The 14,061-nt window shown below is 52.1% G+C and overlaps 2 protein-coding genes across 2 annotated transcripts in view; both read right to left on the bottom strand.

Moving 5' to 3' along the window:
• Positions 1-350: 350 nt before the first annotated feature.
• On the bottom strand, positions 351-2,622 carry DHRS13 (dehydrogenase/reductase 13). Its single transcript, XM_065647439.1, has 5 exons — positions 2,496-2,622; positions 2,293-2,411; positions 1,710-1,833; positions 1,322-1,633; positions 351-659 (listed from the first exon to the last, which is right to left on the bottom strand). Exons 1-5 carry the CDS (start codon positions 2,620-2,622, stop codon positions 355-357), a joined length of 987 nt encoding a protein of 328 aa, XP_065503511.1. The 3' UTR covers positions 351-354.
• A 778-nt stretch (positions 2,623-3,400) lies between these two features.
• Positions 3,401-14,061, bottom strand: part of PHF12 (PHD finger protein 12) — a 31,108-nt gene continuing 20,447 nt past the window's right edge. Inside the window, exons 9-15 of the mRNA XM_065646987.1 lie at positions 12,663-13,479; positions 10,522-10,638; positions 9,069-9,212; positions 7,488-7,586; positions 6,840-6,922; positions 5,131-5,269; positions 3,401-4,556 (exon numbers count right to left, since the gene is read on the bottom strand). Coding sequence (XP_065503059.1) covers positions 4,225-4,556; positions 5,131-5,269; positions 6,840-6,922; positions 7,488-7,586; positions 9,069-9,212; positions 10,522-10,638; positions 12,663-13,479 — 1,731 coding nt within the window. The 3' untranslated portion in view covers positions 3,401-4,224. The remainder of the gene's footprint in view (positions 4,557-5,130; positions 5,270-6,839; positions 6,923-7,487; positions 7,587-9,068; positions 9,213-10,521; positions 10,639-12,662; positions 13,480-14,061) is intronic.

Raw genomic sequence — 14,061 nt, 5'->3', positions numbered from 1 at the left:
TACTGCAGTGTGCACATGCAGGGCCAGGCATGCTGCACTGCAGCGTGTGCACAGGTGCAAGGCAGAGCAGCTTTGCTGCAGGTGTCAGGCGGGGCGTGCTGCATTGCTTCTGCACACACGTGTGCAGGGGACGCTGCACTGTACAACACGCGCACCCACTGCACGGGGACACCGCACGGTGCTGCGGCAGGAGGCCAAGTCTGCCCCCCAAACGCAGCCCCTGCCCCCCAAACATGGCCCCTGTCCCCCAAAACCCAGGGCTGGCGCTGCCCCCGCTCACAGCACCATTTTGCACAGGCCCCACAGCAGCACAGGAGCTGACAACCAACCTCCTCCCTTTCACCACCATCACTTTTATTGCCCCAAATCTCTGGGGGCTGCCCAGGGGCTCTCCCCGTCCCCCCCCAGCCCCACCAGCCTCTCGCTGGCCTCCCAGAGCGCCTGGGCCAGCCGGTCATTGCGGGCCAGCGGCCACGGCTCCCGCGGGCGGCAGTCGGCGAAGTAGCGGCCGCTGAAGCGCTCCAGGCCGGGCTGCGCCGCGCAGTGCAGGGACGTCTCTGCGCCCTCGGCCGCGTCGCGGAAGAAGAGCCAGACCAGCGGCAGGAAAAGCGGCTTCAGCCACAGCGGCGCGTGGCGGAACAGATCGGTGTTGACGAACCCTGGGGCGGGAGGAAGCGGCCGCGTCGCACCCCGGCTCCCGGCGGGGAAGGGAGCGACGCGGGAGCTGGTTGCTCTGCTGGGAGGAATGGGAGTGGGCGCGCGAGGGTGGTTTTTGCATGAGCAGCTCTGCTGGGGGTTGTTCGCCAGGGGTGCTGCCTGCGCCAGGTCTGGCCTTGCGGGGCTGGTGGTGTGTGGCTAAACGGTGCACGGCGCTCCGTGTAAGTGCTCTGTGCAAAGGTGCGCTGTGCAAACAGATGCTTCGTGCAAAGGGGCACACCGTGCAAAGGGGCACTGCGCAAAGGGACACTCCTGCAAAGGGACACCATGCACAGAGATGCTGTGCAAAGCGTCACACTTTGCAAAGGGATATTTCATGCAAAGGGCGTGTTTTGCAAAAAGCTCATTGCGCAAAGGGACACCGTACAAAGGTTGCACTACACAAACCAATGTTCTGTGCAAGGGGATGATGCTCCGTGTGCAGGAATTCTCCGTGCAAAGGTTGCGCCGTGCAAAAAGCGCACCATGCGAAGGCAGCCCTGTGTGCAGAGCTGCTCCAGGCGAGGATTCTCTGCACAACAGGGTGCTCTCTGCAAAGAACACCCCACGCAAATGCTGACAGTGAGCCCACCCCGTCCTGCAGTCCCCAGCTCCAGGTCCCTACCTGGGTGCACGGCGTAGCACGTCACCCGGGTGCCCTGCAGGCGTGTGGCCAGCTCGCGGGCGTGCAGCACGTTGGCCAGTTTGCTGTCGCAGTAGTCCTGGAAGGTCGACAGCAGCCCGGAGGGCGGGCGGCCCAGGGTGCCGGGGTGCAGGCGGCCGGCGCAGTGGGCCTGGGAGGCGACGATGACCACGCGGCTGGGCGCGCTGTCCTGCAGCCGCGGCAGCAGCAGCTGCGTGAGCAGGAAATGGCCCAGGTGGTTCACCTGGAAGCAGAGGCTGAATCCATCCTCCGTGGTGCCCCCGGCGCTCACCCCTGCAAAATAGGCAATGGCAGCCCACGGGGGGTGCTCCGGGGGGGCAGGGGGGATGGTGGGGGTCCCAGCACTCACCCGCGTTGTTGATGAGGAGGTGCAGGTGGGGCTCCTGGCGCAGGAAGGCGCTGGCGAAGGCTCGTACCGAGCGCAGGCTGGCCAGGTCCAGCTGCATGAACCGCACCTCCGCGTTCCCCGTCTCCTGCGGGCACAGCGCAGCCTGGGGCAGGGCCGGGGGGGTCTGGGGGGCACCCTCCCTGGGGTGGGGGTTGGATCTGGCCAGGGGGGACTCTGGCCCAGGGTGAGGGGGGCTGCAGGGTGCCCTGGGCTGTGCTGTGTTAGGTGTGGCTGGGGGTGCCCTGAGCTGTCCTTGAGGTCTCTTGGGGGGGACCTGGGGATGTACCATGGGGGAATCCTGGGGGTACCCCTGGGGTGCTCAGAGGTGCTCATGGGGGTGTCTTGGGGATGCCCAAGGGATGTCCCATGGGGGTGTCCTGGCCAGTGCCCTGGGGGTGCTTTGGGGTGTCCCGGGGTGCCCAGGCGATGTCCTGGGATGTCCCTCCCATGGGGGTGTCTCTGGGTGCCCCTGGGATGCAGCGGGGCCGCCACCGGGGTGTCCCCCAGGGATGCATCGCGGGGGTGCCGGTGCCGCGGCGCTCACCGTGCGGATGCGGCGGGCGGCCGCCTCCCCCCGCGGGGCGCTCCGGGCCGCCAGCACCACGCGGGCCCCCCCGCGGGCCAGCTCCAGCGCCGTGGCCGCCCCGATGCCGCCGCTTCCCCCTGCGGAGCGGAGCAGAGCGCGGCGGTGAGCGCGGGGCCGCGCTACCGGTACCGGGGCCGCTCCGGACGGTGCCCGGCGCTCACCGGTGACGATGGCGGTGCGGCCGCGCAGCGCGGGGCGGGCGCGGGGCGGCGGGACGCGGCGCAGCCCGTGGCGGAGCAGCGTGTAAACAGCCAGCAGCAGCCCGACCGCCAGCAGCGCCCACCCCATCCCGCCCCGGCACCCGCCCCGCCCCGGCACCCGCCTCCCCGGGGCGGGAGGCAGGACGGGGACAAGGGGCCGCGCCCGCTCCTTTCGCAACCGGAGCGCGGGGTTATCGGCGGCGGTTTGCAAAAAGCCTTTTGTCTGCGGAAGGGATGAATTCGCGACCCTCGCTCGGAGCAGAGGGAGGAGGGACAGGGAGAGGACGAAGTGTGTGTCAGCGCAGCCTCCGAACTGCAAAGTGCCTCCTTTGCTGCAAGCACCGAGCCCTGGGAGGTGGCTGGTGCACGGAATGATGCCCTGAGGGAGAGGGCGAAGGGTGCAGGCTGTCCCCCCAGACCCCCCTGCTCTCACGCAGAGAGGTGGCAGATGCCCCATCCCTGGAAACATTCAAGGCCAGGTTGGACCTGATGCAGTTGAAGATGTCCCTGCTCGTTCCTGGAGTAGACAACCTTAGAATCATTTCAGTTGGAAGAGACCCTCAGGATCATCAAGTCCAACCATAACCTAACTCTAGCACTAAACCGTGTCCCTGAGAACCTTGTTTAAACCCCTTTTAAACCCCTCCAGGGATGGTGACTCCACCACTGCCCTGGGCAGCCTGTTCCAATGCCTGACAGCCCTTTCCGGGAAGAATTTTTTCTTTTTTCAAAGTTCCCTTCCAACCCAAACTGTTCCATGGTTCTGTGACCTTCCAGTCCCCATCCTGGGCCACCAGCATCCTCCCACAGCCCCAGGTTGTGGTGACAAGAGTTAAGACAAGACAGTCAAGAAAACAGAATGTGAAGTATTTTTTTTTTATATACAGAATACAGGAAAGTTTCTGTAAAGTCTAAAACGTTACAATTACTATGTACAGTGGAACTAGCTGTTCTGCTGCGGGGAGGTGGCATATAAACAAAAGAGACAGACAGGTTACGACAAACGATCTGCTACAATAGACAATTTGAGGAACGTCATACCACATGTAGCACTGTACACAGCTTTAAAACATTGAAAAATGCCATCACTGATGTATTTACACAGAATCCAACACTTTTCCTTATTTGAAATAAAAATAGGATGGACACCAGGAAAAGAACTCATTTCTCACTGCCCATAATACACAGTAGCTACTTGTAGTGCAACCATAGCAGGGAGGGATGGGAAAAATAACTGTGGGAAGAAGAGTGCTTCTTTACATTAAATAAAACAATGATATTGTATAGATTTGCTGTATGAAAACTGTATTTCTCTTTTAATATAAAACTATTGTCACTGGCACAAAATAGAACAAGTTTCTGATTATTTTACAACTGCATGGGAACTATCTGTCAGAGAGAGTCCTGGAGTCAGACAGCGGTCACCCCTCGCTCTGACACGTCCTGCTCTCACTGCAGTTTTTTCCTTTTAAAATGAAATGTATAGTACAAATATATGTGCAAATGCCCCTAAAACTTGAGCAAAAAAGAAAAATTAAAAAAAGTTAAACGTTCTTCATTTCATGCAAACGGCGTGAGAACAGTCTCTGGGCCGACATAGAAAAAAATCCCACCTCTGTTTGTACATTTTTGCATTGCAAGAGTCTGAGGGCGTTTTTTCCTTAACTCCAAAGCTCTCTTCCTAAAATTCCTAAGGAACGGAGTTGGACCGCAGCACGGGCACCTGGTGGGGTTTCAGAGAAAGCTTCTCCTCCAAGTCCATGTCTTGTACTAAGGCAGTGTCCCCCTTGGGCTGTTTGGTCGCAAATTCAGTGATGCTAAAAACAAACTGCAGGCAGCCCAGCTTGATGTAACTGCCGTGGTGGAGCAGGGCTGTCCCCTCCCAGCCAGCCCCGCTGCCCCCAATTAAGCTGGAGCTGCTGGCTTTGCAGTTACAGGGTTTCTGATGCTGCCCTTGCGCCTGCGAATTCATCACAGCGGCTTCTTCGTGCGGCTCCTCCTGTTTTCTGCTTTTATGTCGTTCTAGAGAAAACAAAACAAAACAACCTGTAAGATTTGAGCAGGCCAGTGGCAGCTTGTTTTCATCAACTGCTGAGGTGCCTCAGGGGTGAGATCCTCCAGCCACGACTGAGCAGCTGATAAAAGGGAAACGGGAATCTCCCCGGAGCTGTAGAGCAGCCAAAAAATAGAGGAAACCGATCGGGGAGAGCAGGAATAAGCCATGCGGGGATAGGATGCCTGTAGCACAGCCCAGATCGCTTACGTGCAGCCTGGGAGAGGAGGACATGCATTAGGAAGCCCCTCAGTCCAGCTCTGAACTGGATTTCATCAGCTGGAGCTGCTGTCAGGCAGGGCTGGAGCCTGGTTAACTCCAGCACCAGAGACAGGAGCAGGGTTAACGCTCCCCAGGGCCGCAGAGGAAGGTCTGGGGTGTAACCCAGGCTGAGGCCGCAGGAGAGGCTCCTCTTTTGCAAGAGGTGCACCAACCACTATAGAACAAGGGGCACCAACAAAGAATTGATTTGCACCCGCTCCTGTCCCTGTCTGATCACTCCCCGCAGTGTTAACGTGGGGCTGGTTCTGTCTCAACACTCACTTATCACGCTCTGCACTTTGGCAACAATACTGCTGGGAGGAGTGGGCGTCATCTTCTCCGAGAAGTCACACGAATACAGAACGTTGTCCACTGTCGTCCCATGCTCACTGTAGTTCAACAGCTCGTAATGTTTCGTATTCTGAAAAAAAAAAATAAAAAAAAATTTTAAAAAAGGGAAGAGGAGGAAATCGAGACATCAAGTCAGGAAGGCTTCTCTCCGTCCATCCTTTCAGAGCATGGCAACAAACTACCACTGTTGATGGTTAAATAAGAGCAGTTAAAACATCCTCGAGTGACAGAGGGCCCAAACAGATCTGTAGTGGGTTCCACCTCGTGCACTTGGACCAACAGATCTTTTGGACATGGGGATTCAAGCCGATTCTCACAAAGGCACACTAGACGCAAGCTTAGCCCAAGCCCTGTGCCTAGCAGGAAAGAGCTGTGCTTTGGAAAGCCAAGATGGCAGGAGGGCTGGCAGCGTGCTGCAGCAGCCGCGAGGTGAGAGACGGTCTGGGATTTACAGGCCTCTCGCTGAAATGCCAGGAGACGTCACCGTGATGCACAGCGTTACATCCGCAGCGTCACGCTCAGCTGAGCTGTGCAGAGGATGTTGACATTACAGAGGAGATTTCAGGTGAGCTCACGGGAATCATCTGAGGGCTGAAGACCTTGTTCCCCCAGGGACTAGAGAGCTTTAACCAAGTTACAAAACCTCCCCACGCACAGGGGAGAAAGATTTCAAGTAACCTGCTTGACTGCGGAGACCACGGCTGAGCATGAGCTGCCGATGGCCAGAAACAACAGACAGCTCAGGAGGGGGAACTGTCCCCGCAGAGCGACACAAACACAGGAGTCCTGCTGGAGTACGGATGAAGTTCAGTGCCTAGAATCTGATTTAGGACTGACCACTGTGAGGAGATGCTTCAACACAGATTTAAGGTCTGGATCCCGTTACCGAGTGTGTTCTGTAGCCTGTAGTGCACTGGAGGAATGGCTGAAGCTGGCTGTGGGTTAATCCTGGATCTTGCTCAGTAGCTGGTTGACAAATGGTGATATAAAAGACTATCTTGCTTTAAAGACTGTTTCCACGCTAAGGGACATCTCCAGCGGCGCTTTTATTGGCAGACCCACTGGTCTGTTTGCTTCAAGAACAGTCTAATCTCTGGACTGTAGTTAAGAAGCAACTGTAGAGCTCTGTTTATGCTGAGAGCTTAACTGACATTTCAGTTAAATAAATAATTTACACAGAGTAGTGCAGATGGGCATGAACAATCTGCACCACCATCACACCTGAAAGCAAGAGTCTTGGAGCAGTTCGCTGTTTTGTTCCAGCTGAGGCTTGATGTAGACACATAAAGTTTAGCTTTTATTAACAACACAGCTGGATCAAAAAGTATTGAGCCATTTCTATCATTATTTTTTTTTGTCCCTAGACACCAGCAGTGACAGAGCTTGCTTGTGGTCAGTCTTTGTCCCCAGGCGGTTCGCTCAGAGAAATCACGCTGGCAGAGCTCTGTGCTTCAGAAAGGGGTTTGACAGAAAACGCTGACGCAGCCTTCACTGGAGTGAAACCATTCACAGCCCCGGCTCTTACTTTGTAGTCCACAAAGGAGCACGGCACAAAGACAACCTGCTGCCTGCATCTCCAGCTCCCACTGCCATGCATGCCAAATAATAAAAATAATTTAAAAAACCACTCAGGCACTCACCTCATCGTAGAATATGCAGGCATGTTTACCAGACACATAGTTACAGTGACCGTAGCTTGTAAGGCACACATCCATATCAGCTCCTGTCAATGGGGAGGACAAAACAGGCTCAGTTCATTTCAGAAAAAAAAAAAATCTGTCAGGCAGCAGAGGACAACAGACAGAATTAAACTTCAATTAGCAAAACAACAGGGGAGCAACTGCCTTTGTCCGTGCTCCCAGGACTGCATGAATAATGCTGCGATAAGCCACCCAACAACAAAGTTTCGGTGGGGGAAGGGAAGGCGAGCAGCTCCATGAAGGTTGAAGAGCATTTCAGAGTTACTGGGTCTGCCCAAGGCACCAGGAGAATCTAAGCAGAAAGAAATGAAACCTGCAAACAAACAGTAACGCTACTCTCCCTCAGTCAGGCAGTAATCTCCAGGAAAGCCAGTCCGTTAATTCTCACACCAGTCAGGTTACAAAGGTGCAACTCCACCAAAATTCAAGTGGATGAGGAATTTCCAGGTTTCTTGGTAGCAAAGAATCCCAGCACAAGTGGCTACAATGGGTCTGTTTTCTTCAACACCCACTTGGCAAACACTTCGGGAGGGGTCAGGGAGAACCACCCTGATTTCTGAAAGGTCAGGGCAGGAAAAAGCTGCTCACCTGTCCCAATGTAGAGGGTTCGATAACACATATTGACTGCACCCCCTAAGCCCATCAGAGGATAGAACACCGCCCGGGCTTGCACTTCCTTTCTTTGCGCTGCAAGATAAAAAAGAAATTACTTGAACAATGTTATCAGCTTGGAAGGCTGCTTGACGCCAGTGTCCCCAGCGCCAGACTCTCCTGAAAGCACAGATGCCAAGGAAGATCCAGTCAGCTTTGGCCTAAACTCCAACTCCCAACTCTCTAGAAATGTTTGTGCATTAAACACCTTTCTGCCACTCATCAGAGAAAATTGCTCTCTCCAGCAACCCACACAAGCCATGCAATTGGGGGAACGTTAATATGGCGTGTGCACAATGGAGCCACGCTGAGGAAAACACAAGCCTCCTACCACCAGCTCCTTTCTTAATCCCTTCCACTTTGGGTAATCAAAGAGGTGAGTCTTGCTGTCAAAGTGCTACTTAAAAAAAAAATTGGTGCTGGTGAATGTCACCAACTTAACAGCTGCGATTTCACTTCTAGTGAGGCTGCAGGGAAAACACAGCAGTTGTCCAAGGACCAACCCAGCCCCTGGGACAGGACAATTTACTGGTCCCTACGGCGCTGGATCCATCATTCCTGTCCAAAAAGGGCAACGATTAAGATAGTTAAGACAGAATCAATCTGCCTTCTGACAGACAGACTGCTGCAGAATTTCCAGAGCAGCACGGAACGCGGCTCAGCCCGGTGCCGTGTCCTGCAGCGGCGTTCAGAGAAGACCGACAAAGCATTTAGGGAATGCTGTGATGCTACAGCAGCAAGCTGAGCAGTGTCAGAAGGTGGTTCCTGACTGCTAACAGACTTGCAAAGATCTTATCTTGGATATTTACCCCCAGGCCTAGCAGAGGGGGAGCAGACAACTGCTCTCACAACAGGGCTGTCCAGTTAGTGCTTGAAAGCAGATTAAATGGGCTGCATGTGGAGGAACACGAAGCCACGTTCCTCCTGCTGCTTCAGATGTTAGCGTGTGATACCAGTGACCACAAACAAAGTAAGCTGGACTCAGAAATCTGGAGATTTGCAACAGAAGCACAAGTTTTTCCCCATTATTCGTATTAGTGGCAGTTAGTGTTTCAGCTGGACAGTGACATTATTCTGAACGGGTGGCGACAATGCCACACAAATATTCTGTGCCCCAGTTCCTCCTGTTCATGTGCTTGTCTCAAACAAATTCTCCAAATAGAGCAGGAATCCATCTATTTCTCTTGCCCATCTCAAAGGTGAGGAGGGAAAAAAAAAAGCAGCTGAACCTTCCCATGTCTTGCTTATTCTAAGATGAATAAAACACAACTTCACTAAAGATTTCCAGCAGAAAATCAGAAGATACTGAAAGTATTTCCATTGCCATAATTAACAAATTATTAAGCAGAGGGACATGAAGGAGTTTCTGGTCAGTGTTTATCCAGAGTGGGGGATGAGAGGAAAGAAACATGAAAGGTCGCATCAGACAGACAGCAGAAGAAGAGGGACATCTCCTTCCAGGAAAAGGCAAGGGACTGTCAAACAGCTACAAACCAACTATTCTAGGGCTGCTCTTACCTTCGATGTGGTTTCCCACAGGAGATTGCTGATGGGAACCGACACTGCTCGCTAGAGACTGAGCTTTGGAAGGAAAGAGCTGATGTATTCTCTGCAAGGCCAGAAACTTGATCAGCTGCTCATCCAGCATGTTTATCTCAATCTCTGTTAATAAACAAAGAGCGATTAGTTAAGTTATTAATGGAAAAGGTGCAGTCTGGGTTGCAGTGGATTTAACTGTCCTGCTTTCAAACTTGCCATTTGCTTCAACAGCAAAGACATGACAAATTTTGCAACATCCAGAATCTTACGCAGATGGGGGGGTCTATTACTTCACATCATCTCCTGCAAGCAGCATGTGAAGAGAACGCCAGCAATGGCCAGAGAGCTACAACTCAGGCAGCAAGTCGAAGTTTAGGGGAACAGGGAATAAGTTGAAAATCAGCTGTTTTGGCTCAGAATCAACACGTCTGCAGAGATGGACATTGTGCCCCTTTGGGCGGTGGGTTGGGACCTTGTGAAGCTCCATTATCTGGTAACCACCTTAGAAACCACTACAGGCTCCTTCTTGAGTCACACAGGGTCAATTAAACCAAACGGGGCAATTCAGACAATACTATCAATGAGCTTTAAAGCAGATCTGTTGCTGATAGCTTTGAAGTATTTATATTTGTAAAGCCCAACAGAAGTCTGCTTTCTCACAGCAAGCAGGCTGGGTAACTTCTTCCAAGAGCTTTCTCCACAGTTAAAATGGCAAACAGAAGCAGCAGAGCTTCAACCGCCCTTCCCGATAGCAGGGAGGTTGTCTGGGCTGGCTGAGCAATCGGGGTTCACCCAAGAAAAGAGGGTTGCAATGCCAGAAAGGCTGTTCTTCTGATGGAGAAGTCTCTGGCAACAGCCTTGTTATGCTACTGACGACGGCTGTTCAGCAATCTCCTCCTCCTGAAGTCACTCCGCTAAGGTTTGGCATTTCTTGCCAAATGCAACAAAAGGAAAATAAAAAAAAAGCAATGGGCCAGCCTAGGAAAAGACTAACAGAAGCAGAAATAAATTGGAAAATTAACTGACCCATTAGAGCATCACCACTCAGGTGACACTCGCCTACATGATCTATTGCTGCTGGACTTTGCACCCGTCGGGAGCAGCTCTGGGTTGCAGCTGCCACCACAACAGGGCAGGGCTGCAGGTTTCTGCATGCGAATTCCACCTGGAAAGCCGCCCGGGCAGCGGCTTTGTGATCCTTCCCTAGAAAAGCTGCAGGCAGAAACATTTCACTGGCCTTGCTGCCTTGGCAACACTACAAGCAAGGAAGCATGTGACATATTTAAGGGCATATTTAATGTATACCCAACTGCACCCTCACCTGACTGCAACCCTTCTTTATCTCTGGAACCTTTCCTTAAGCAGAGAGCGAATGCTCCAGGGAAGCAAACATGCAGGGTTGGTAGAGACTGATAATGAACTGAATACTCACCGCCATCCATAAACGCTTTCAGGGAACTGCTGAGGTCCAGCGTAGCTGCAGAGTTTGAAGTGAGCGATGAGGGTAAAGCGCTTCCTATGGATAAGGTGCTGGGACTGACCTTACCATCTACAGGGAAAGATGGTGCAGAGAAGATATGTCACCGTGACGTTCGTGAGATATGCACCCAGCCCTCAGGCTGCTCTTCGCTTCCAAGCTGCTCAGAATGACTAACTTTGCTCATAGTTGTGCTTTGAAAAGGGCCTGAATTAGAGGCCACGAGCTTTCTTTTGCTCGCAGAAGGACCTCTGCGTGTCTCCACAAGAGCTCTGCTTCTCATCTCTGGCAGTGGAGAGATTCTAGACCTACACATTCAAGCTCCTACTCCCTGTTTGAAGCAGGAGCAATGACAGGCTGTAAGTGGCATCATAAACCAGAGACTGGGAAGAGGAGCATCAAGTCCCCAGGAGCTTGAAGAGCTTGCTAAACCTAGAGACATTTGGCAAGTAGCTTGTCTAGGTCTGAACATGCATAAAAAGCACAATTGCCACATTTTTATTTCTGCGCGCTTATCAAGGGTGGTGAGAGCCTGGCCCAGGTTGGCCAGAGAGGTGGTGGATGAACCATCCCTGGAGACATCCCAGGCCAGGCTGGACGGGGCTCTGAGCAACCTGAGCTGGTGCAGATGTCCCTGCTCATGGCGGGGATGGCACTGGATGAGCTGGGAAGGTCCCTTCAACACAAATTGTTCTGAGATTCTATTCTAAGTCTGGGGTGTACTTCACTGTCTAGTAAGGATGTGATAGTCAGAAGTAGATTTTATTATTTACAAAATAAAATCCCACTGCTTTGGCAGTGACCATGCAGCTGAAAGAGGCAATGGCAAATGCCAGGAAACAAAATCCCTTTAACGCATTGTTGATACCAGATCTTCTTGATTTGGTTTGCCTAGAAGTAGAACTACTCTAAGCCTGAAACTTATGGCAAAAAAAAAAAAAAAGGTAATGAATTATTTGTCATTTTGTACTCAGCAACAAAATTTGCACACCATAATTTAAGATTTGTTATAAATATATATATGCATTGTGTTAGATGGAAAAATCTGAATATTTACACCATTCCCAAGAGACACTGCATCAAAAAGATGTTTTAAGCTGCATTTTGTAGAATGCAAGCTTTGCACCAAAAGCAATTGTTTAACATCCTAAGTAACTGACACAAGGTAAAGCTTAGGAGTTATTCAATAAGGAATTTTAAACAGAATAATAAAGATATGTTGCCTCTGTTGCTTGCAATCGTCAGATCCGAGCCGGTCAGCTGTGGGAGGAGTGACAGACAGGAGCTGTCACAGGCTCCCTGCACAAAGGGTTTGCTCATTTGGGTGCTGAGCTGGGGCAGGGAAGAGAAGGAGAATGCTTCAAGTGAAAGCTTATTCTAGCTAAATCTGAGTTATGGGCAGTCATTCTGACTTTAACATCTATCAACACCTTTGATTTGATGTTTTTATACTGAATATTTGGTATATACACTTGAACAGCAAGGTTTTTGGGTACAACTCAGGACAGAGATGGTGTATCCAAGTCCATAACTACCCTGTGTTCACAGACCAGCAGATACTGAACAAACTACAGCTTCCCACGGCCACACTGCTCTGACATCGGGGCTGTGCAGCTGGAGGCTTCAAACTGGTCCAGGCTAGGGGACAAACCATCGCCAGGACAGTCACTGTGCACAGAGATCACAGGAGCAGATGCCACACAGCTACTCTCCTGAGAAGTTCTACTCTGCGCTCAAACCAGCGCTTTAAAACAAATCGGTAGTTTTAAGGCAGAATTGGAGTGGCCAGTTGTTGAAACAGCAGCCAATGGATTTAAAATTGCTGTTGCTTTCCAGAATTACACTGATCTATCCTGCTTTTCTCAGGACAGAATTCCCCTCTCAAGTGGAGCAGAAATAAAACATCCCATGGCTCCCACGAAGGGCCCCAAGACAGAGGAGAGTTGAGAAACATCTCCCGGCTCTCCACAGAAAGCCCAGTTCCCAGTTAAACGCAGGCATCATGCTAGAGCCTTGAGGTTCAAAATAACATTTAGCTTTAACACTTTCTCAGCCCCGGGTGGGGGGGCCCAGATCAGCCATTCACAGGCACGTACCTGAAGGTGGTGCTGGTGAACAGAATCTGTTTGTGGACCCGACAGCAGAGATGCCGTCGGCTGCGGCCTGCGGTGGGGTGACAGCTCTGGTGGCCGTCAGAGGGGAGCCCATGGAGCGCAGCTCCACCGACAGCGGCGGCCCGATCTGTGTCTGCACGTTCTTCCTTTGCAAAGTGCTGGTGGTCTCCAGGCTGGCACAGGAGCTCGATATGGACGTCGGCGTACTCGTGACCGGCGCAGAACCCCTTTGTGCACAAGAAACGGGCCCTGCTACGTTCTCCGTTTTGACGATGGTTCCGATGGTGTGATTCAGAAGTCCGCACGTGGCTGGGGGCGTGAGGGGCCGAGGCCACGTTTGCCGATGGGACAAAACAGGTATTGTGTTACCAGATCCGATCAGCCTCTGGGAGTCAGTCAACTGTGCTGAAGGTTCAGACGAAACGCCATAGAAATGAGGACCGTTCACTTTAATGTCAGAGGCTGTCGGCCCATTCGAAGTCCCGCAAGAAGACACCTTCTTGGACTTATCTATACACGAGCTGCAGTTGACATCTTCCTGTGACAAAGTCTGCTGGGATTGCGAGGAGCTCAAGGAATTCTGGGTGGTGATCCCTGAGGTGCAGGATGACATGGAATAGAGGGAAGGTGTGGGTGCCTTGTCAGCTGCCTGGTAAGGGTTGGCGAGTGAGCCGTCTGCCACAATAACAGGCTTAATATCAGCCTTCTCTGTTTGTTCAGAGTCCCAAAGCGAAGTCATCTGCTTAGCAGATAAATGTTTCAATATGCTGCACTGGAGCGCAACAACACTACAGAGCCACTGGGAAGAAGAAAAAAAAAAAAATCACCACAGGTTAGCTCCACAGGCAAACCACGCTCCAAACCTCAGCAGTTACTCCGCTGTTCAAGAAATTCAGCTGCCTCACGGTGCTGCCGACTGCTCTGACGCAGCCGGGAATTACAGCATCTGCTCTGATGCTCATCTAGAATCAGGAGAAAATTTGTCTAGAGGTACAAAAGCGCAACTGAAATTAGGTACTGTTTATCTCCATGGCAGGGACAGTACACAGAGGAGCTGTGATTAAGAGAGGGAGAAGGCAGCAGACGCACTTCCCCAACCCCAAACTCTTACCTCTCTTATTAAGTGTTGCAACTTTTCGGCTTGTTACAAACGCATCTTGCACTAATACAGGCTTCTGTCCTCCAGCTTACTGCTGGAAAGAAATACTGATCTACCTCATGCTATTGGGAGTCAACTGTCAAAGCCGGGCTGGAGAACACCCTTCCTTTTACGCGAGGTAGAGGAAGACCAAAAGATTTGGTCAAAGATTTAAGCTCCGTGGGGAATGTGCACTTGCCACACAGAAAATTCCCCGAGCTAACCGAAGGACTCAACTATGCC

This window comes from Caloenas nicobarica, chromosome 17 (assembly GCF_036013445.1).
Source record: "Caloenas nicobarica isolate bCalNic1 chromosome 17, bCalNic1.hap1, whole genome shotgun sequence".
NCBI classification, from domain to species: Eukaryota; Metazoa; Chordata; class Aves; order Columbiformes; family Columbidae; genus Caloenas; species Caloenas nicobarica.
This window is presented reverse-complemented; position numbering and strand designations above follow the sequence as displayed.

Coding starts and splice junctions, on each gene's coding strand:
- DHRS13 (XM_065647439.1), bottom strand. CDS start 2,622: ATGGGGTGGGCGCTGCTGGCGGTCGGGCTGCTGCTGGCTGTTTACACG. Junction 1,834..2,292: donor CCGCCCGCCGCATCCGCACG/GTGAGCGCCGCG, acceptor CTGTGCCCGCAG/GAGACGGGGAACGCGGAGGT. Junction 1,634..1,709: donor CCTCCTCATCAACAACGCGG/GTGAGTGCTGGG, acceptor CCTATTTTGCAG/GGGTGAGCGCCGGGGGCACC.